Here is a 22,176-nt window from a genome sequence, read left to right as displayed (position 1 = left end):
GGCCTGCCGAAGCCCTCAAATAGATGACTCATTCATTCATTCCCAACAATGCAGCTTAAACGCCACCATGCATCCGAGGGGCTGTTTTGGCAAAGCGCGCCCCACGACGGCGCCTCTCGGCCAGGTCGCAGCCAGCAAGACGGTGGGCTGCCCATTTGGAACACCTCCTGGATAAGTAGTATTAATCAGATAAGGAGGTGGGTAGTGGCGGGGAGGGGGGGGGGGGCAGGCCCAGACACAGGCACCTGCTCAAGGCAAGAGCTGGGTGGGTGTAAAGGGGCGTGGGGGGCTATGTGGCTGCAGGGGACCCCCGAGGTGCTCCAATGAGCCTGGGTCTCCCTCTAGTGGGCGTGACGGGCTTGACTGCCAAATACACAACTCAAGCAGGAATTCTTTAAGGTTTAAAGGAGCCAAATGTCAAACCTTTTAAGACCCTTTTGATGTAAATGTGAACGGGACCACAAGGAGAGGCCATGCATTTACTCGCCTCACCTGAACTGATGAAAATAAAATATTGACTTTAATTGGACAACAATGTGGCACTCCCAAGAGATTTGAAAGACGGATGTAAAAATTTGGTTCAATTTATTTATGGTAAGTCAGTTTTGGAAATGAAATCGAAAAAAAGCTTGTAGGCTGCAGCATTTATGAACATAAACTACTTAACTAAACTAAAAATAGAAGAAATAAATTGATTGATCATTTTTAAGAACTTCGAAAACTGTGTCTTTTGTTAAGCTTGGGAAATCTCATATAAGATGCAAAAGATCAGGCGGACACATTGAAAATGAAAACCCCACTTGTTTTAGGAACCAAAATTTGACCTTTGAAACATTTTGGTCCTTGCCTAAGTGGAAATAATTTAACTTCAAGTGTAATCCTGCTAACCAACAAACTAGTCACGAATCGAAAACATCCAAGTCCCGGACCTCATCTAACTGTGCGGAATGGCTATCGTTCCAATCCCTTGTGGAAATGTTGCAATACGTTTGGACGCTGACGCTTCTTCTTCCTCCTCCTTCCTCCTCCTCCCTGCACTGTGATATCAAGCCACTCTTTAGTAATCCTCCAAATGAAAGGATTTGGGGGCAGAGCATCGTTCCTCCACTAAAGATTGGAGGGAGAGAAGAAGGCGGCTATTCAGATGAGAGCGAGAAAGAAAACACATCTCGATTGAAAAAGACTAAAAATAAAATGTGTAGATTGGAGAGAAAGGCAGGGGGAGGGAACGGGTCTAAGCCCAAATCCATACAAATGTCTCTCCGCTTATTCATATTTATACACTTACAATTTAATTCCTTTTGTTTGATTTATTTATTTGTTTGTTTTTTGCGAACATTAAAATATGGAATATGGCATGTATGGCTAATTGTGACATCTCACTAGCAACACATTCTTGTACAGTTATACAGTGACTACATGCTTTTTTTTTGCCCGTCGGTTACATAAATTACATATTTATGTATTTGTTGTCGGATGGAATGCTGCCCCCCCGCCCCCGCCAAAAAAGCCAGAGTGTCTACGAGTGAAAACGAGTTATTAGTGTACTTTCAATGCTGCACCTTGGGGAAAAAAAAACAGAATTAAATGGATAAATTGTTAAACTTTTCTTAATTGCAAGATATTGTTATGGCGTGACACGTTAAGGACAGCCCATGACTCAATCAGTGATGTGGGTTAAGATGTAACCACCACACTACTAATATGACACAAAAAAAGTTGGGTGCTTAGGACTGGAGCAAAGCCTCCCAGCCTGAGGCAATACAACGGGCAGCCTACATGGGAGGAGGGCCTCTCGCTATGAGATCTAGGACAAAGTCAACAGTTTAGTTCTCCTATCGCTTTGCGGCAGGACCCCCGGGGTCAACAGCGGCAACGCGGGGCCCGGCTTCATCATAATGATACCGACCTGTGCACATGTTTTAGCATGTAAATCCCACACACTAACACGGCCTTCTGTGTGTACAAAAATGATCAAAGACGCCCCCCACCCCCCCAAAAAAAGCATACGAGACTTGTGTGTGTTGGCATCTTATGCGCACACAAATACAACTTATCTTAAACGCAAACACAGAGGCAATATAAACACTATTTACCTGGCTCTGCTTTATCGTGGTACTGATACGTGCCAATATCTGTGTCTGCGGGGCGAGAGAGGGAGGGGGAAACGGGAAGGGAGAAAGAGAGAGAGAGAGAGATGAGCATCATGCTGTCAAGGTAAAAAAATAAATATTTAAAAAAATAAAAAAAACAACCCTACAAGACAAATCAGCAATTTTTGCACCGTGGGATAAACAATCGCTATCAGCCACTGGCCTGTCCCGTCTGCCAGCACCGCGCTTTAGATAAGACCACTGGAGGGAGGTGAGAGGAATAAGGTGGGGAGAGAGGGTGGGGTGGGAGGGGGTGATGGGTGGGCTGCTGCTGGAGGATTGAGGGGGTCCAAGCCGGAATGGAAACGGGTGGGTGGAGGGGAGGTGTTTAATAAAGACAAGTGTGCCCATCCTGGCCCATCTGAGAGACTAATTGACACGTAGCGTTAAAAATACACACACACACACACACACACACAGACACACCCACGAGCTGACAAACACACACTGATAGACAAATTGCTGATCTGTGCATTTTTCTGCTCCGCGTTATTCCGGCAGGCCCCAAAAGTCGAGATTCGCACAACGCATCATTTTTTTTATCGCGCAGCCACTCTTGCCGCTGCTGCTGAGGTCAAGCAAATACAACGGGACACACACACACATGCATTAATGCGTTCACAGTTCACCTTATAAAATGTTTTCAGATTTGTGGAAATGACTTGATTTTACACCTGGGGAATTTGATCAAGATTCTTTTTGTCCTGCACACACATGCGCCTGACATATGTAATAAACACATATGCACGCACAAGTTGGATAGAAAATGACATCCAACTACCTTTGGTCTTGTCTTCATGGTGTCCTTTTTCTTCAAATTGTCTTGACTGCTTCAAAATGTACTTGCTGTCTTTTTACAACCCGGTCGACAAGACTCGTTTCCCTTGACAATAAAGTACAGTACACTGAGCTGAACCAAAATACTTTGGCAATCTACAAATCTTAGTATTCACTCACGGCTCTAAAACACTTTTCTGCTGCCATGTGCGAAACTTTATTCTTATCCATTTTAATACATCAGGATTGTGGGAGCGCATGTGTTAAAAATCTATCGTATTTTGTTGTTTGCTAAGGCGGTTGTACACGCTGACAGAAAGGTGCGTCACGACTCAGCGAGCAGGCTTCTTTGCCGAGATTTATCCCGGCGCATTTTTGCAAGATAGAAGGTTGGAGGGGGGAGAAAAAAATATGGCCGTGCCAGCTGGGATACACGAGGGACACATGGAGTCACATCCACACTATCTTCCCTGAGAGTCCAGCAGACTGTGAAAGACGGAATGGAAGGGAAAGAAAACAAGAAAATGGTGAAGCGGAGCATTTGGGAGGAGATGCGACAGATAGGCGGTGAGCGCGGGAACGTCAAAGCAGAAAATGTCAGCGCGTACGGACGGCCACTATCGTATGTTTATTGTGTGCTTATGAGCAAAGTAAGCTATCCGCCGGGTGGACTTTGTTCTCACTCAATGTCGTATATTATAGCGCTCTAAAGTTTAAGAATAGCACAAGGCGCCATTGCACGTGTCAACCAACTGAGTAGAACGTTTGAACTGATACTCATAGACTTGAATGTTACACTCGGAAAGTTTTGGTGAGCGAATTTCGAAAAAGTAAATGGTGCAATGTCTTAAAAAATGCCAGGGTGTGTGTGTGTGGTTTTGACGACGCGCACGACCCCTCCCCCCCCTCCATGTCAAGATGCTTGAGGTCACGCTACACAATCAAGACCGTCATTGACAAACCATTGATCGCTGTTAAAGCAACATGAGAATTTGAAGTGACGACAAAGAAGGCGTCAACGAGCAGCGCGGGCTGGGGTGTTGACTGAAAACGCCGTCGTGAACGTACGATGGAGAGCAAACAAAAGTGAGCGTTGACAGGCGGAGGCAGAATGAGGCGCCAAGTGGAGTGGAGCGCCGCGGACGAGAATCAGCGCGTGCGTGGCAGAGATCGACATGACAATAAAAAGTACCTCGGACTTGGAGGGAGCTCTTGGTGGACCACAAGTGCAGCTCAGCCAGGCAGAACGCCATCTGACGGGTCGACGTAGCCCCACTGTGCTCTGAAAGGTAAAGCAACAGAAAAAAAGCACGTGAGACAAAGCGCACAGAAGACCGCAAAGGGTAGAACATGACAGCAAAACATCACAAACATGCATGACATGAGTGACAGCCGTTCATAATTCAATTACAACTTGCATCATTTCAGTAAGCTTTTCCGCTCACCAAAAAAGAAAACAAAAATGGATACAACGGTGTCATTTAAAAAAAAAAAAAGGCAATTACATTGTGCTTGTTCCACCTGTTAGCGGTTATGTTTAGACTTTGTTACTGGTTTTCCAACCTTCCATTTTAAGTCAGCATCATCGGATGTGTCTTAAAATTTTTTTTTTTTAATGAAATCAGGAATTCGTTTCTAAATGTGTTATACAGTGGTACATCGGATCATTGTTCCAAGTCAAGTTGCATCAAGTTGATGCAAGTGCATGGATGTACGAAAACCGGCACAGTTGCGACAAAAAAAAAAAAAAAATCATCTTCCCTTCAAATAGTCCACTAGGGCAGCCACTTGAAAGCGCCCCGTTGGCCGCTGTGAGCGACAGTTGAGCGGGACGTGCTTTTTAACGTATCCAGTGGGCACACCCACAGTGCCTTGAGAGCAGTGACAACGGCTTCTTTTTTTCATGCTTTTGAAGCCTCATTTGATACATTTGTTCTGATCGTCAACAACCGTCTTTGCTGCAGTAAGTGAAATTAACATGACATTTCATTCTACAAGAACTTTATTAAAGATTGTGTTCATCAACGAGCAAATCCACCCCCCCCCCGCCCACCAAAAAAAGTGACCCCACGGTTATTGTTGTGGTGTTTTCCACACGCAGATGTGTGGAATGCTGTCCGCTTTGTGTGAACTGTCATCCCTCAAGTGCGCATCAATCACTGCACGCCCATGATGCGTGGGCCGTGACCACCTCTCAATGTCAGCCCCGGTTCACAAAGTCTGAGTCGGCTTGCCTCTCACACCTTGGTGCCATTTTGTTTCCATTCAGAACCTAAAATGTAGAAAGTCGAGCGCAGACCTCCGCCAAGGTGGAATAATGCTAATTTTGTGATCAAGAACATCGGGTACAATTAGCTTCAGTTTATCGTGAGGGATATGTTACAGACCCAAATGCAAAAATTAAATCTCCACGATATTGTACGTGTGGTACGTGTGCACCTTTGCATTCTATGGTAGAATTTTGTGGGTGCTCAACTTTGCAGCCTTTCAACGCTGAAATTTTGCAGTGCAAGAGAGTGTCAAAAAAATAACACTCCACATTTTACGCGCAAGATACTTTTAAAAACACAAGTGCACACCGAGTCAAAGGTAAAGGCAGTTATATTGCTGCGTCGGCTTCTCTTTCCTATTTCATCTCTGAGGAGTCGCTCTTATCTAGCCCACATACTCCTCCGTGGTGCAAGAAGTGTGTGGAATATCTCATTTTGCTGCTCAAACTACAAGTCCCAACAAAAACACCGGCGAGATAACGTGGATGTACGGGAGAAACGCTGCGGCTAGCATGATGAGGCGACATAAGAGGATTCTTCTGGCCTTCTCCTAAACGCCATTTTTAGAGGGCATCAGCCATTTTGGTGTGTGTGTGTGTGTGTGTGTGTGTGTGTGTGTGTGTGTGTGTGTGTGTGTGTTAGTTGGGGGGGTACTGTCAGATAGCTTTCGTTTTGTTGTTGGACATTCAAAGAAGTTTGGGAGTGTTGGAACATGCAACCAAGGCGCTTGCTGTTGTTTTTCCAATTTTCTGAATGCCAGACAGTCTGTTTCATGTTAGATAAATTAGACTGGGGTTTTTTTTCGAACAAAGGGGCATTATTACAGCAGTCCTTTTAGTCTAGAAGGAAAGGTGTTTTGTTTCGCGAGAAAATTAAAGGACAGTACCTTTCGAGAATACAATGTTATTATACCCACCACGAGGCGGCCCGGTAGTCCAGTGGTTAGCACGTCGTCTTCACAGTGCAGAGGTACCGGGTTCAATTCCAGCTCCGGCCTCCCTGTGTGGAGTTTGCATGTTCTCCCCGGGCCTGCGTGGGTTTTCTCCGGGTGCTCCGGTTTCCTCCCACATTCCAAAAACATGCATGGCAGGCTCATTGGGCGCTCTAAATTGTCCCTAGGTGTGAGTGTGGGCGTGACTGGTTGTTCGTCTCTGTGTGCCCTGCGATTGGCTGGCAACTGATTCAGGGTGTCCCCCGCCTACTGCCCGAAGACGGCTGGGATAGGCTCCAGCACCCCCCGCGACCCTAGTGAGGATCAAGCGGTTCGGAAAATGGATATACCCACCACAAAGTTGTATTTTTCAGATACGCTTGTTAAAATGTGATTTTTATCCCTCCTTACACTTTTGACTTTCACATCCTAGTATGATCACTTTATCTTGGAAAAATAACTTAATTCTTTCAAGACAAAAACTTTTTTTTCTTAGAAAACCAAAAACGTTATTGTCAAAGGAAAACTTTTCTCCCCCCCAAAAAATGCCATCAAAGCATTCCAACCATTTTCCAGAAAATAAGCATCTTTTTCATTTACATTGCATTAAGTTGTTCACATGGTATTTATATTTATTCAGTGGTAGGTTTCCTTAGACAAAACAACAACCTGTGAGGAATCCCTGGACACAAAATGTTCGAGACCCTCCACTCACACACTTCATCACGGGTGTCAAACTCGTTACCAAGGATTTCGGATCATTATCAGGCTCCTGTAGAGCTTCCTGATGAGCTGATCATTTGAATCAGGTCTGTTGGAGGAGAGAAGCATCCAAAACGTGCAAGATAACGGCCCTTGAGTACCCCGAGTTTGACACCTGGCCACTATATTATATAGTATACACACACACAACTCCAAAAGTCTTGGACTCCCGCCATTCAGTTTCTGGCTGGGTTTGCTGAAGTCTACCTGTCCGCCCCACCTCCCCCAACCCCTGCAGAGAGCTCTGTGGGGGTGTGCAAGCAGAATACAGAGACAGTGTGGAAGTAAAAAGGGGCAGTGCATGTGTGTGTACGTGTGTGTTGTCTTTACATTGTTTAAGAAGCTGCTTCAACATCAAAGGAAAGGAGGTTTGGTTCGGGGGGGTGCGTGGGTGGGTGGGGGGGCACATGACTCCTCTTACAAAGAAAATGGGACCTTGTCTGGTGTCTGCGTCTTCTTCTGTGCTCGACCTTTGCCCCCTCTGGGTGGTCACATTATTTGAATGTTTGTCGATGTGTGCGACAGGAGTCACCGTCACAGTCAATATTTGAGATCTCACGGGGTAAATGAAATGACGCACAGAGGCCTTTTTGATTGGACTTTAGTCTGAGATGTTCCCCGAGTTCTTGGAGGGCGGGCATTATGATTGGGACGCATTTGAAGTTGGGATGGGGGGGGGGGGGGGGTGAGATAGCTACCGGACATGTTGAAATGCAGTGCTGGTTTTCTTAAAGTGAATAAAGTCACAATGCCAAGAGGTTATCTGGCTTTTTAAGCAGCGCCGAGCAGTGGAAATTAAGACAGGAGATGTGCGAGATATGTGAAATGGTTTTTTTTTTTGTGTGGAATGAATAATTTGCAACAGTGATTTGGTGATTACCTGGGGGAGTCTGGACTCAGGCTTTCATACTGTCAATGTGGAGCTGCAGTGTGTGCAAACACTTTGGTTTGACATCTTTCATCTTTCTGACAAATTTCTTTCTCAGACGTATTCGCACTTTTTCTCTCTTGCCAAGTGTGTGACGCACTCACACGCGGTCTCAGCCTCGTGCTTCAAGCCTGTAAACACAACCAAAAACTAACGGTAGACTTAAAAAAACAAACTAAACAAAACAACATGAGCAAGGATGGAGAACAACCTCAAAAAATGAATTGAATTCTCCACCGATATATCACTTGAAACTCTCCGTCCAAACTTGGGAACAGTTCAACAATATTTTTCAACCCATCCATTTTTCCGATAGTTTACTTCTCATGCTGAGGATTCATAAAAAGCTTGATTCTGAGCAATTGTATTTTCTCCCATATTTTCGTGGGAATTCCAAGATGGTAAGTTCAGACGGCTGACTGCAGTTGTATCCAGGCACGCACTTAGTTAATAATTCAGGTCTGTTTCAAGACGATTCTAAGTTGTTTGACTTGTGTTTACAAGTGTTGTAGGAGTGTCGTTAATCGGGCATCATAAAGTCGCTGTACGATCGGATACCTTTTGGCCCTGTAAGTAATTTAGTCGTCTGCAACAAATGACCTCGATCTTTCGTCACTGCGAATACAAATCAAGTCATGCTTGCTTCAGCTTCGGACCAGATTACATTTTGAAATGTTATTTGTTCCACTGCTAGATTGTTCGCGATTCAGAGACTCCACCACAGTGTGAAATAAAGTCTCGGTCATCTTTAGTATTTGCCCGACGGAACAATTTGCAAAAACCTATTTGTTGTAATGATTACAGTCCCCCTCTAGTGGAGCTAAATGGGACTACAACATTCAAATCAAGTTATAATTTTGTTTCCAGTGATCCTTCCCCCCCCCGCTTCATTTGTTAGCCGAGCACCTGAGGCGGCAGAAAACCCGCCCCGTCTGAGAACAGACAGGACCACTTCACATGGAAAGCCCGGCAGCAACGTATACGCTTACAGGCGACACTACAGGCGGGTCTTCGTTTTGACGTGAGGGAGGGCAAAGCGGCGCCAAGCAGCGGGCCCAGAGCTGTTCAGTCTCACGGGAGCCCATTCAGAATAGAAGTGATGGACAGGTAGAACAAAATGAGGTGAATGCTGCTCAGGAGAGGTGACGGGTACAATCACTCTGTATGTGTGTGTGCGCTTTACAAGACACGTCAATCAGCAGCAGAAGGAAGAAGCTGTTCTGACGTGGCCTCCGGGGCAAGTCGTGAGTGTGAGCGTGTAAATATATGAGAGAGAGAGAGAGAGAGAAAGAAGTCGGTCACCGAAAGTTGCATTCCGGGTTCAAGGGGCAATGCAGGGGTAAAGAGTTCAGATGTCAAAATGAAGATTTCCCCCCCCCCCCCCTTATCAGGTGACCAAATTGTTTTGTTTCTTAGGTCAGAAGGTGGCATGAATGGACAAAAGTAATCTTCAGCTCGTTTAAAATGCGACAGTTCTGTGTCAATTATACACATAAATATTCATATGTTGCATTAAACGGTGATATTCCGAAAGGCAATTTAAAAGTCAGATTTGAGGCTGAATATTATTATTTTCTTGATAAAGCCACTTTATCTTGCGTTTCCCTATCGGGACTAACACAACTGGATAAAATTTCAAAATGGATGCCTCACATGTAAGAAATCCAGTAAAATAAATAACAATAATCCAGTAAAATAAAATGAATACATTTTCAAAAACTTATACAATAACATGAGTATGATGGATCAGAATTAAATGCTAAAATACGTAAAGTTTGACAAAGTTAAAAGGTTTAAAAAATTATTATTTCCCAGTATGTATTGTGAACATATTTAATGTTTATATTGTCATTGTCGATTTTCAAAGTGTATGCCCCATCGGAAAAAAAAAATCAAATTGTAAATAAATAAAAATTTAATACAACGAAATGACAAAAAAATACAAAGATATTGGCATGATAGATTATTAAAAATTAAATTGAGACATAATTAGAAAATGTTTAACATATTTATTATTTTTAGGTGATTCTTGTCCGATAGTATTCCAATTTTTTTGTGAGGTTTTTTTCCCCCCAAAATTGTATCTGAAATATAAACAAAAACTAAATGCATTGTTTTACGGATTTCTTTTTCTTTGTGTGTGTTTTTCTCTCAACACTCTACAAACGCCACTATTGAGCTTTTCTCTGATCTATGCTGCTTCCCCAGGAATAAAGGATTACCTCATGACTTTGACTAATTCATCCAAAAGCGGGACTCTTAGTGCAAAGTCCAAACACCTTTAAACATGATCTGGTGACCCCGAGTGAGCAAAGAAAAGCAGGCGAGGAGGGAGGAAGATGCCGCGGAGATGAAGAGGAGGCTTTTTTTTTTTCTGAGCACAAGTGTAAACGTCATTAGAGGAGCTAATGGAGGGAGAAGGTGGGGGGGGGGGGGGGGGAAAGGGAAACTCACTCCAGCAGAGGTATTTACCCAACGCCTGGAGCAGAAAGGCAAACACAGCCGCAGTAACGACGGAGAGAGAAAATGTGTATGGACGGGAAGCACGGGGGGCGGAGGGGGATGATGGAGAGGAAGTAAAAGTGAGGAAGACATCCCCGCTTGATTATGCCTTCAACATGTTTTTAAACCATGCAAATCATTCTGAACATTTGCACACTGGGGCAGTAACGCTTGTTGCACCCTCCTGTTCCGCTAATAGTGCTAATCCCGGCAAGCTTTTTCGCTAAAAGCCCGGCCTATCTGCGCCTACGGCGACGCCCGAGGGCATGAAAGGCAATACTTCCACAGCAGCCGCACAATTGTCGGGGCCGGCCGGCTTCAAAGATATTTTGGGCCGCGGTGCGCCTCGGCGGTGCCGCTACCCTGTCGCCTAGCGAGGTGACGCGTGTCACATTGACGCGCCGGGTTTTTTGTTGACGCCGCTGGATTTTCTGCTCCTAAAGCCGCTCGCCGCCCCGCCGTTCGCCCGACACCTTTTGACCACAAACGCCGGACACACCAGGCACATTGTCAGTTTGTCGTTTATGCGGCGTGTAACGTTAGCTTGTCGTACACTTATTCAGCCTGTTGTGTTTTAGTTTTATTTTAAATTACCCTTCAAGATGACAGGTCTCTTCTTGGTGTTGGATTTCATCAAATAAATGGCCCTCAAAAATGCGACTTATACTTCGGAGCGATTTATAATCCGGAAAATACGGTTGATGTGTATATACCATCAAATACAAGCTGTAACCATCTAATTTTGTCTCATATTCATCTTTTGATCTGAAAACCAAATGTCTTGAGCATACAACAAAAACAAAGAGACCGAACCTTGCCCTTCCTATACTTTTGGAGGGGACTGTATGTGTAAATCTTGTGAATGAACAGGCCGAAACTTGGCCACTCTTATCGAGTGTACCTGGACAACCTCAAGCTGACCACCACCCATGCTGTCAACTTTTAACAAACACCTGCCAATGGCTGTTGATCGCGAGGCCCTTTAAAGTTGCCGTCAAGACTCGTGGAGTGGCCACCGACCCCGGTAGAAAGGAAAGGTCGCGCCAAACGTCCCCTAGACTTCTTAACAATCTTATTCACCCGTCATACGCTCACACACGGGCTGTCTGTCACCTCCCAGATGAGGCCGTGACAACTCGGACACACCTCAGCGGGCAGCCACCGTCTTTCTGTCTCGCTCCACCTGTGACGGCTTGACGCGGCGGCGAGTCGATGGAGCTCAGAGCAAAAGGGCTCGTTTCTCTTGGGCACGACCTCCGAGATGGATTCCGGTGTCGTTATCGCCCTCTCAAACCCCCGAGTGAGGCATGCTGCCATCTACAAGTAAACAAACTTTCCCTACAAGGACCTGGCAGATGTCAATCATACTTAAGGAAAGTGTGTCATCTTCCAAAAACAAACAAACAAAATCCTGGATCTAAAATACAATCTGGATTATTGTCTCATTTAAACAATAATGAATACAGTATATAAACAATGAACCTTGCACACCTTTTTCATGACAGTTCCTCCAAATATTACAAAACTTAAGACCCCGTTCTCCACTCACATCAACTGACGTTGGCCCAAAAAACAAAACAAAAAACTAACAAACAAGTGTATCTGCTTCGAAATGGGTTTCTTTCTATGACTTGGTCAAAGTACCGAACCATGGAATTTCCCCAAAATTAACAACTTCTTGTTCAATTTTGGGCATGGATACTTGTGAAATTCCTGTGTGTCTTGTTATTATAGATAGATATTCATTCATTCCATTTGAGCGACTGTAGCTGTCGTTCAGTTTGCATTTTCAGGCAAAGGTTCTTAAATTATCGTAGCAAGTTTATAAGTCGCTATTTACCCCACCCAATGGTGGAACCCCAAGTCTGATGCGAACCGTATTGGGGGGAAAACCCCTACGAGAGTGAATTCTGTACTTATGTACGGCACAAAAACAGAGCCGTGCCTCTATTCGTAGGGTCAAGTCTTGTCTTGTCAGGAGCGATATCCTCCTTCCCGTCGGAGCTGACAGCTGGGAGCAGCAGAGGGGCTGCCGCCGGGCCTCAGACTTCAACATACTCGACCAGCAGTTAAGCCCATTTGACGTCAGGAGCGCAGAGGTTCCGTTTTCGCATTTTCACGTTTCGGCCTCAGCTGTACCCGAAGCCGTGAACAGGCCAATGGTTCAAGTCAAACACGGAGTTGGGAAAAGCAACAGGCGGGAATAAGAAATGATCGTTTTGACTGACCTACTTAGGTTCTTGCTCATTTGAGACTTTCTGGGTCGTTGTTACGTTCGTGTACCGACAGAATGTACAGTAGATGACAAAGATGCTGTCACTCATCATTAGTCTCAAGTTTTGAATGCCGGTATTTTGTTTCACTCAATTGTGCTCCGGCTGTTGTGATTGACAAAGCTGACAAACAATTGCTAGCGCAAGAAAACCTGTTTTCCACCCTGCTGTTATATCGCGATACTCTTGGTTGACATCATCTTATCATCTGAACTGGGCCACTCATTGAGCTCCATTCGAACAACTTGTCATGAACTAGAGCAAAGAAATACATGGTCCCAAATGTCTTTGATTGATGGCCAGATAAGAGCCTTTAATTTGAATGCATATTTTGGTCCATATTTTGTCTGCAGTTATTTCGCCAGTGTACAAAACAAGGCTCAGATGACTTTGGTGTGGAAGACCAAAGCCCTCAAACACTTTTAGATCCAGAACATGGCAATCTCTAAGTCTAGAGAAGCCCAAGTTAAGATGACCTTTTTGAAGGCCACTTTGATAAAATTGAAGATCCTGTGATCACTAAATACAATTTGGGAATGGAGAATATCAATCTCTACAAATTTGTCAAAAAACTGCTATAGCTGCTGTCCTGATAGTTTTGTCTATTCAGCTGACTGTTGACTCTGTATCACCCAAATGTGAAACAAATAACCAACTTGTACTTTCTTAAAGATAACTTTTGCAACCGTGCTAGCAAGAATTAAAAAAAAAATGATGGTCTGCTAAAGTGGGATTTATAGACATTTTGGAAACGTTTGATACATCGACGCTTCTTTACTCGTCAACAACCCACATGTGGACCAAAAAGACACCCCAACAATTTGTGGAAAGTCCTTCCAGAGTGGAAACCGTTTGAGCTGAAAGGAAGGAACTCCACTTTCCACTTCTGTAGGTAGAATGGCCACGGCGTCCCAATAGTTTTGTCCATTTAGTTGACTGTTTTGCCCTCATGTGTCACAACTTTCAATCCAAACTGGCACTTGTTTCTCTTCACACACCCATGCATATGCTTAAGGTCAACTGGGCGGGCCCACATCCCAAACGGCGCTGCTGTTGTCACGGCAACAAGCAGCTATCCTGGCTAACATCTGCTGCGCGACCCCGGGCTGCTCGGAACGGGCCTTAATCCCCGCACGGAGCTGTGTTGTGGGGGAAAACATTCTTTTCTTTTTTTTGGGGGGGGGGGTGAAAGAGAGAGAGAGAGAGAGAGAGAGAGAGAGAGGGCGGGAGGACAAACAGGACCATCCATGTTGCTGGTAACCTGCAGGCGAGTGGATCACACAGTGTTGTCTGTTGGGTGGCCCCGATACCCCACCCCCCCCCACCTCTTCTCCTACCCCCGTCAATGCAACATTATGGCTATGCAGAGGGGTGTGACATCCAGCTTTCGGCAGTGAGTTGCCATCGCGGTCCAGTTGGATGGATTTGGGCTCTGGGGTTAATGAAAGGCCTGGCGAGCTGGCCTTGGTTTAGGTATGCCATAACGACATCACTTTGATTAGCGGTGATTTGCACCCAAAAATGTGAAGAAAAAAAAAAGATCTGCAGTAGATCCACAATCATGTTGTGGTCACTTTTCGGTGAATGTGAATTTCTTGCTGCTGTGCGAAAACAGTGAAAAGCTTTTTTTTTTTTTTTTTTTATAGACATGGTATCCAATTTAAGGTGCTTGTAATCATATGCTTTTTGTCGTTAGCAGGACAACATCAGCAAACTTGTGGGGAAACTGTATGACCAAATCTAGCTTTTTATTTTGTTGGTAGGTGTGTTTTTAAATTTTTTTTTATGATTTAGCTTATTGCTTAATGTACACTACAATGTAGGTCTTGACCAAAAAAACATGTGCAGAAGTTTAAACAACCCAGAATTACAGTTAATGTGACCCAGCATTTGGGGACAATATTGAACAAACACTTGTAGTTGAAACAACCAAGAATTTATTTCATGTCATCAAACATTTGGATAAAATTGACCAACCCGTCCTGCTGGATCAAATTAACCCTTTGATCCACCTTGTAACCTGATAACATGATAAGCTGTCCACTGTAGTAAATATAAATGCTCAAACATCTTTCCATCAAGACATGTAAAGTCAGCATGTAGCAGGTTAGTGTCCCCTAGTGGCAACCCTAAAAATAAATTTAAAAAAAACACTGAAAAAACAAACACAAACAAAACAAACAATTTTAGACCCAAAGTATCCCTGTGAGGTCTAAAATTACAAGTTGGCATATCAAAAACAAGCCGGTATTCTGATAAGCATCTCCTCCGGAGAGGAGATCCACAGTAGAGAAATGAAGATGCCGCTCCGTCAATCAGTCCATCTGCAGCTATGAAATATGCATTTGTCTTAATATGGAGTTTGATTCCATCAAAAGCCATTTCACGGACCGTTTGCTTATGCAAACGCCTTTGGGAGACAGACAGCAAGAGAGAGGGAGTGTGGTCGAGGCTCACTTGGAAGAAGAAACACACCTCCAGCATACTGGAGTGTGTGTGTGTGTATGAGGAATTTTAATTGAATAGTTCTGCATCAGTGCCAAGAAGTTACTTGGTGTGTTTGCAGAGGCTTGCGTTCTCTCCGACTGTCAACGCGCATGCCCGTTTTGCCTCCCACATACACACAAGAGAGCTCACCGGAGGAGTGGTCCGTTTCGCAACCCGGTGGTTCGTGGTTCGATCCTTGACCACTGCAAAAATGTCGAAGTGTCCTTCAGCAAGACACCGAAACCCCGAGGTTGCTCCTGGTGCTGCGTCACCAGTAGGGGAACGGGGGGGTCACAGTGTGAATGAAGCGCTTTAAGTACCTGCTTCGCAAAATCTGCTCAGGTTTCATCCAACGACAATTAGAGGAGCTCAAATGGGACTCCACACCACAGATGAGAAAACCTCCTTCAGATTAAACGGCAACCAAGCTTCTGGGTACACGTTTGTCTCCGACTAACACCAAAACACGCAATCCTGCTGCCTGACAGGCCATGAGAGCTCATCTACAATGGTACGATGGTGAGCTGTGTTGATTGTGGTCCTGCACTGACACCTAGTGGGATATAACATAAGACTGTAGTCCCAATTTTAGCACCAGAGCAACTATCCATTTTAGACAGGGGCATGACAGTAATACCGAGAGACCCGCTATGACCTACTACACAGGCGGAGATGGGGTAACAGCAATCCGGTCACGTCTGCTGGAACACAGAGACACCATAGTCTACCGGAGCAGATAAAAAGCTGATGTTGGGTGTCCTCCCGGTTATACAATATCTCTCTCCACCGGCTGTCAACGTGACGGTGGTCTCGCTCAGGTGCGCCCTTCAGGCCCAAGTGGAGGAGCAGAATAGGATAGGCGATAAAAAGAAGAAAAAGTGGCGAGAGGAGGGTGGTGAAATGACAATGGAGGCAAAGAGGAGGAGGTGGAATGAGGAGAATCAAGCGAGCAACGCACCGGAATCCTCAGCTGAACTTTTCCCAACATCAATTCGGACTGGCTCCAAGGGAGAGTAAGAGACACCTCACTGGTTGTTTTTACAGAAAAGACAAAGAGGTGCACGTGGCCAGTGGGCAGTATAAAACAGCCATTTTGCAAATACATCGCGACAGATATCACAGTATATCACGAGTAATATTTTTCTCAGACGGTAAAGAATATATGTCTGGGAGTATGGTTATATTATCTGTCAACTAGACCATTTGTGTTCAAATACAGTCAAACAACCACATAGCTTTGTTTTAATGAGGTCAATTTAGCTTAATACTAACAATCAATGCAAAACACCACAGACAAGCTAACAAAAAGCATCAGTGTCATGGTGTGATAACCATTTGAAGGGATATTTAAACACAAACGATGGAGCAACATGTGAAGGCAGACACTACAATATGGATATTTTCTACAGTATTTTCGGTTGTAATTTTTTGGTGTTCAAATGTCTTTAAAAAGTGTGCTTTTATCTGTTTTAAATGTGTTTAAATTGTGTGGGATGGGTAAAACTCCTTTTGGGTTTGGAATATATCAGTCCTAAAAAATATGGGGTTCACTGAATGCTTCCAAAATTTGGAGAATGGTTTTAACAAAGTCCCTTTCTGGTTCCCAGCGCACAAAGCAAGGTCCATGAAAGCACATTTGGCTGACTTTAGTGTGGAAGGTCTGACATCTCCGTCTGTTTGAGAATTCATACACTGCCTATATGCACCGTGTCTTCTTCTGTGTTTTTCCATCATGTATGTGGCAGAAGTACAGCCATATATCGTTTTGAATGTATCGTGTATTTGTTTTCCCAGCGATTTTCCTGAAACAACATCGCAAAAGTGGTGAAGATAGCACGACTGTCTGTTTTATGTTTTGTACAGTATTATTTTGTCATTTTATGTTAAGTGTTCTTTTGATGGCGGCGCAGGCACACGCAGCGGCTCCTCTTGTTGTCTGTTTAATATGAGGGAGGAAATTTCATCTGTGCTGCACATACAGCACATTTGACAATAAAGTTGTACTTGATATACAAGATGTAAGAAAACATTTTCATGGGTGTGTGGTCTGAAGGGCATAAGTAAATTGATGAAAACGTAAAATCTGGATGAATGCTCACCTGGCAGGTCTTAGCTTAAACAAGGATTGCAGCAACACTTGGGCTTTGGCTGACGACAACAACAGTATAATCAACTGCAAAGAGATACACAGAAAATAATAAATAGGATTGCATAAGTATCACTATGGTGCACATATTTTGGGGTTGAACTGTATTGTAAATGGTATTTTTCTTATCGACTTGTGACGACTGGTCCAGAGACATTAAGCGTTACATTAAGCAAAACAAACACACAACAAAATAGGGAAGTTGATCATCAGAAGTGATTAAATTTGCTAAACTGGTTATGCTGTGCCCACTTACAGTCGAGGATGTTTCCGTCGCGTCGTCTTTCAGGTGTTTTATGGCAACGCTTCCCCGTCCAACTTTAGGCGAGTTCGTTCAACACTTTCATGGTGCACGACATCGAACGTCATTTAAACGACCCGTTTTATCAACTACCATGTACACTTAGACCGCGTGGACGTCGAACGTCCCACTGTAGCGAACAAAACACGACAGGCTTCACTCTGTCTAAAGTTTGCTACAAATTAGCTCCCACGTTGCTAAATGCCAACCGCTGCGGCGACATTGGCGTCGCTAGGCAACAAGCCGTGCTAACCGTATAACGTGCTAACGAGCGTGATTTACGGAATCAAATACAGCGGCCGGTGGAATTAACTGGCACTTAACTCATGTTTGTAAGTATCTTCCATACGATAATTGTTTGTAAAGCACGTCACTCGTGGCTGCTTTCTAAAACACTAAATATAATGAACATTTTCACAACTACACTTCCCAGAATTATCGAGGTTCTCGCCCCAACTCTCGCGATAGATGTGATTTTTTTTCGGGGCGTGAGGGGATGATCTCCCACACTCGGCTACTGTACATCAGTGAGTAGTTGGAATTGAAGCTCTGGACAATATGGTGAGTAAAAGCAACTGTTATAATGATACTCGTGCAGCGTGTACTACCGGAGATACAAAATCCTTGTGTATTCTACATACTTGGCCAATAAATATGATTCTGATTCATCCTGAATCAACGTAGAGCATGTAAGTTTTGACAGTTTGTCATTGAAGTCATGATTTGAAAAAGTGATTTCAAGCTGATACACGTTTAATTCCATTGTGAAACACCAGTCAAGCTGTACAGTAATGCAATGTTAAGAGTTAAGTCTTGGGAGAAAGTTTCTTTGAAATTGTGTAACGTGAATGTTAGCTGTTGCTCGTAAATTGCTTTTTTCCTTTTACGTAACGCATGTATGGGAAAGCTCACAGAGACTACAATCCTGTTTAAACAAGAATGGTGACACCACCCACTGGAAGTGTGCTTGTTTGCCTACCCTCCCTACCAATCCCCGCCCTTGTGTGTGTAAAATGTACACTGTAAATAAATCCTAAATGTACTAACGCCTGTTTTCTCTGCACCCACCACCCATTGCAGGCTGAGCCAATTAGAGTTCTGGTGACTGGCGCTGCAGGGCAGATTGCCTACTCGCTGTTGTTCAGCGTTGCCAAAGGAGATGTCTTTGGTAAAGATCAGGTAAAGTAGCCCTTGTAGTAATTCGTACTCTCCATATCTTATTGGGGCGTGTCATGAGACTGAGACACCTGTCACAAAAATCCTGTGTGGGTGACGATGGCAGTTGCGCTTGGGAGATTTGATCAGCGCACACAAGGGAGGATCGTTCTTGAATCTTAGTGAAATGGATCTAGTGACAAGCACCTCAGGCTATAGTTTAAAATCATTCATATAGGAATGCGCTGCACTACTTTGCCTTTGCTCGCAGGGTTCCAGACCCTCCAAACTTGTCTTGATTTTCCTGTATGGCGTGAACTTAGTTTTCCATTTGTTTGCTGTCTTTCATACAAGCCAATCACGCTGCTCCTCCTCGATATTCCGCCCATGATGACTGTCTTGGGGGGTGTCGTCATGGAATTGCAGGACTGCGCCCTCCCTCTTTTGAGAGGTAGCCATTTAACTTCAGTGGATCCCTTCTATTCATCAGGGATAGTGAAAGAGCCCTGCTCTGGTTAGCAAAAATCCACGAATACTGTAATGCCATCTTGGTGCCAAGGAATTCTACAGAAGTTAGTTGGTTACTTTGTTGTTACTTTTGGATTTTCACTTTTGTTGACGAGGTTTGGTCCGTATCCCCACACTGCAGAACACTATCGATGTATCCATCAGTAGATTCATGCCAAGATTCTCCTCCGTCGCAGAAATCGTGGCCACCGATGAAGTGAAAGTGGCCTTCAAGGACCTGGACGCCGCCATCTTGGTAGGCTCAATGCCCAGGAAGGAGGGCATGCAGAGGAAAGACCTGCTCAAAGCCAACGTGGCCATCTTCCAGACTCAGGGAGCAGCCCTGGACAAGTACGCCAAGAAGACCGTCAAGGTAGTAACACCAGTACTGCTCAGTTATGTCTCTTTGAACATCTTTGTCAAATGAAGGACACAGATTGTGATACTATCAGGTTCTGGTGGTCGGAAACCCAGCAAACACCAACTGTCTGATTGCAATGAAGTCTGCTCCCTCCATTCCCAAGGAGAACTTCTCATGCCTCACCCGCCTCGACCATAACAGGGCCCGCTCTCTGGTATGTTTTTTGCGGGATTCTACTTCCTGTGACCATTTAATAAATGATGCTATGCAAAATCAATTTCCAATTTCCCAGTTGTATTTATTAAGGCTGCCTGTAACGGTCTTGGTCTGTGTGCTTGTCCCACAGGTTGCGATGCGCTGCGGCGTCCCTGCCACCCACGTCAAGAACATGATCATCTGGGGCAACCACTCGTTCACACAGTACCCGGACGTGCACCACTGCAAGGTTAATGTGTCCGGCAAAGAAGTGGACTGCTTCGACGCCGTCAAGGACGAGGCCTGGCTGAAAGGGGATTTCATTGCTGTGAGCAAACCATTGTAGTGATTTTTAGATGGGGGGTTTTTTCCTCATCACTTGGAATTAGTCAATCAAGACACTTTCTCTCTGGTTTGTTTTTGTCCAATTTTGGAAAATGTTTTTCCCCCTGGCCAAAGTTATCGAAAAAGAATACAGACTTCTGACCATACAGAATGCATGGGGCGGGGGGGTGATCATTTTGTGTCTAAATCCTTGCTTGTATGGACACGTCCCAGCGTGTATGTTAATGTCGTCCATGTTACTCCACCACAGACGGTGCAGCAGAGAGGCGCTGCTATCATCAAGGCCAGAAAGCTGTCCAGCGCCATGTCTGCAGCCAAGGCCATCTGTGACCACATGAGGGACATCTGGTTCGGCACCCCGGAGGTATAAACCGTCTCCAGCCTATTTGCTCATTTTTACACTCGGGGGGGGATGGAGTGAATGAAGTATGCACACACAATGCGGTGACTCTTCTAAACAAATGTGTCCTTTTAATCCAGGGTGAGTTCATTTCCATGGGTGTGTACTCTACGGGCAACACATACAAAGTCCCAAATGACCTCATCTACTCCTTCCCTGTCCAGATCAAGGTGAGCATGCTTACACACACACTGGAGTGGCCTGAGTACATACTGTGCTGGCCCCTTTTGGTGTCCATGCCTTCAAAGTGGTTAAGATTGCACGATTGTCTGTGTCTCATGTGTTGTTTTGTATTATTTTGTCATTTTTTATAACTTTCTTTTGATGGCGGCGCGGACACCTGCAGCAGCTCCTCTTGTTTTATGTTGACTTGAGAGGGAAGACATTTCATCTGTGCTGTATGTTATGCATCACATTTGACAATAAAGTTGTATCCAATCCAATATTTACTTTCCCTAGTAACTAATTGTATTTATGGTGTTTTTTTCTTAGGAAAGAAGGTACACCTAATTGCTTTTTAAAAAATGTTTTTTTTGTTTGTTTGTTTGTTTTTTTGTGATTTGCCCAGCACAGGTTGTTTGTTGCGGCCCCACCCTACTTGGAATGTTGCAGCTTATTCAGTAATGAAAATGCTATCTTTTTCTCCTCAGAACAAGACCTGGAAAATAGTGGAGGGACTGGCCATCAACGACTTCTCCAAGGCCAAGATGGAGGCCACAGCCACAGAGCTGATAAATGAGAGGAACACAGCTATGGAGTTCCTGGCCAAGTGACTACATTTAGATGCTCGCCTGTGACAAAACACTCCCTTCACTGTCGTTATATTCCTCTTTTGCGTGTGCATATGAAGATGTAGTGTGTTTTCTTGCTACTTTGGGGGGGGGGGGGGGGGGGTAAGCGGACGCTTTGGTACTAAAATGGATCCGAATTGCACCTGGCTGGCTTAGCTGCTGCTCTGCAGATGTGCACTCTTTAAATGTTACAAGCACAACAGCTTCACTTTTGGTGTGGTTTCTCTGACTTTCAGGTTCTATCAGCCATTAGATGACATCTCACTTTGAATGTGGCATGTTGAAATGTAGCCTACAAAACATGAGGTCATGTGATTCGTGCTGTAAAAAGCAAAGCCCTGTGAAGGATATGATTTATGGTCTACTGTGGGGGTCATGTTTTCCATCTCTCCTGCTCCAAAACACCTGATTCAAATGGTCAAGTGTTTTCCAGCTTCTGCAGACCTTGCTGATCATCTGAGCTGTGGCCGATAGCGGCTCTTGGATGAATGTGCATTATGTTGCCGCCTGCGGGTATAGTGCAAAATAAAGAGCTTCTGCAATGGTGTCATCCTTTAAATACAAACGAGGGTGTTGCAATATTAATATTGTGCAATATCTACATGACACTGGGGAGGGCCAGGATTTGCCTACTTTCCCACTAAGGGTTATATATTACATATTTGTATCATAGTGTAGTATGCTAATGATTGATGTCACCAAATAGTCATGTTAGCTACAAGAAAAAGGAATGGTACAGAGCTGATATTTGAAAATTACAGTACATTACATTGATCATAAATTACTGGCAGACTATTTTTCCTCAATATTTAAGCACCCTAGGAAGTGCCATATAAAGCTAAGCTATGACATTTTTAAATTACATATTGATCATTACGGAATGCCTTTCCAT

General features: G+C 44.4%; 2 protein-coding genes across 5 annotated transcripts in view; one reads left to right on the top strand and one right to left on the bottom strand.

Moving 5' to 3' along the window:
- The window catches only part of wdpcp (WD repeat containing planar cell polarity effector), a 56,396-nt gene extending 38,429 nt beyond the window's left edge, over positions 1-17,967 (bottom strand). For 2 of the 4 annotated variants that reach the window (XM_086122164.1, XM_086122168.1), the window contains exons 1-4: positions 17,486-17,967; positions 17,183-17,256; positions 4,123-4,212; positions 2,097-2,141 (exon numbers count right to left, since the gene is read on the bottom strand). In XM_086122164.1, coding sequence (XP_085978290.1) covers positions 2,097-2,141; positions 4,123-4,183 — 106 coding nt within the window. In that variant the 5' untranslated portion in view covers positions 4,184-4,212; positions 17,183-17,256; positions 17,486-17,967. Of the gene's footprint in view, positions 1-2,096; positions 2,142-4,122; positions 4,213-6,116; positions 6,478-7,773; positions 7,953-17,182; positions 17,257-17,485 lie in introns of those variants that run through there. The other 2 variants (XM_086122165.1, XM_086122166.1) reach the window with 2 other exon arrangements.
- A 20-nt stretch (positions 17,968-17,987) lies between these two features.
- On the top strand, positions 17,988-21,826 carry mdh1ab (malate dehydrogenase 1Ab, NAD (soluble)). The gene is made up of 9 exons (XM_086122170.1): positions 17,988-18,091; positions 18,611-18,709; positions 19,040-19,136; positions 19,390-19,565; positions 19,645-19,767; positions 19,900-20,076; positions 20,344-20,457; positions 20,574-20,663; positions 21,144-21,826. The coding sequence occupies exons 1-9, from the start codon at positions 18,089-18,091 to the stop codon at positions 21,264-21,266; spliced, it is 1,002 nt and encodes a 333-aa protein (XP_085978296.1). The 5' UTR covers positions 17,988-18,088; the 3' UTR covers positions 21,267-21,826.
- The last annotated feature ends 350 nt before the right edge of the window (positions 21,827-22,176 follow it).

The sequence above is a fragment of the Hippocampus guttulatus genome, chromosome 10 (assembly GCF_054856545.1).
Source record: "Hippocampus guttulatus isolate MCC_2025c chromosome 10, RoL_Hgut_1.0, whole genome shotgun sequence".
NCBI classification, from domain to species: Eukaryota; Metazoa; Chordata; class Actinopteri; order Syngnathiformes; family Syngnathidae; genus Hippocampus; species Hippocampus guttulatus.
The sequence above is the reverse complement of the archived record's forward strand: the minus strand, read 5'-3'. Positions and strand labels throughout refer to the sequence as shown.

Coding starts and splice junctions, on each gene's coding strand:
- mdh1ab (XM_086122170.1), top strand. Junction 19,768..19,899: donor ATAACAGGGCCCGCTCTCTG/GTATGTTTTTTG, acceptor CTTGTCCCACAG/GTTGCGATGCGCTGCGGCGT. Junction 20,664..21,143: donor CCTTCCCTGTCCAGATCAAG/GTGAGCATGCTT, acceptor TTTTCTCCTCAG/AACAAGACCTGGAAAATAGT.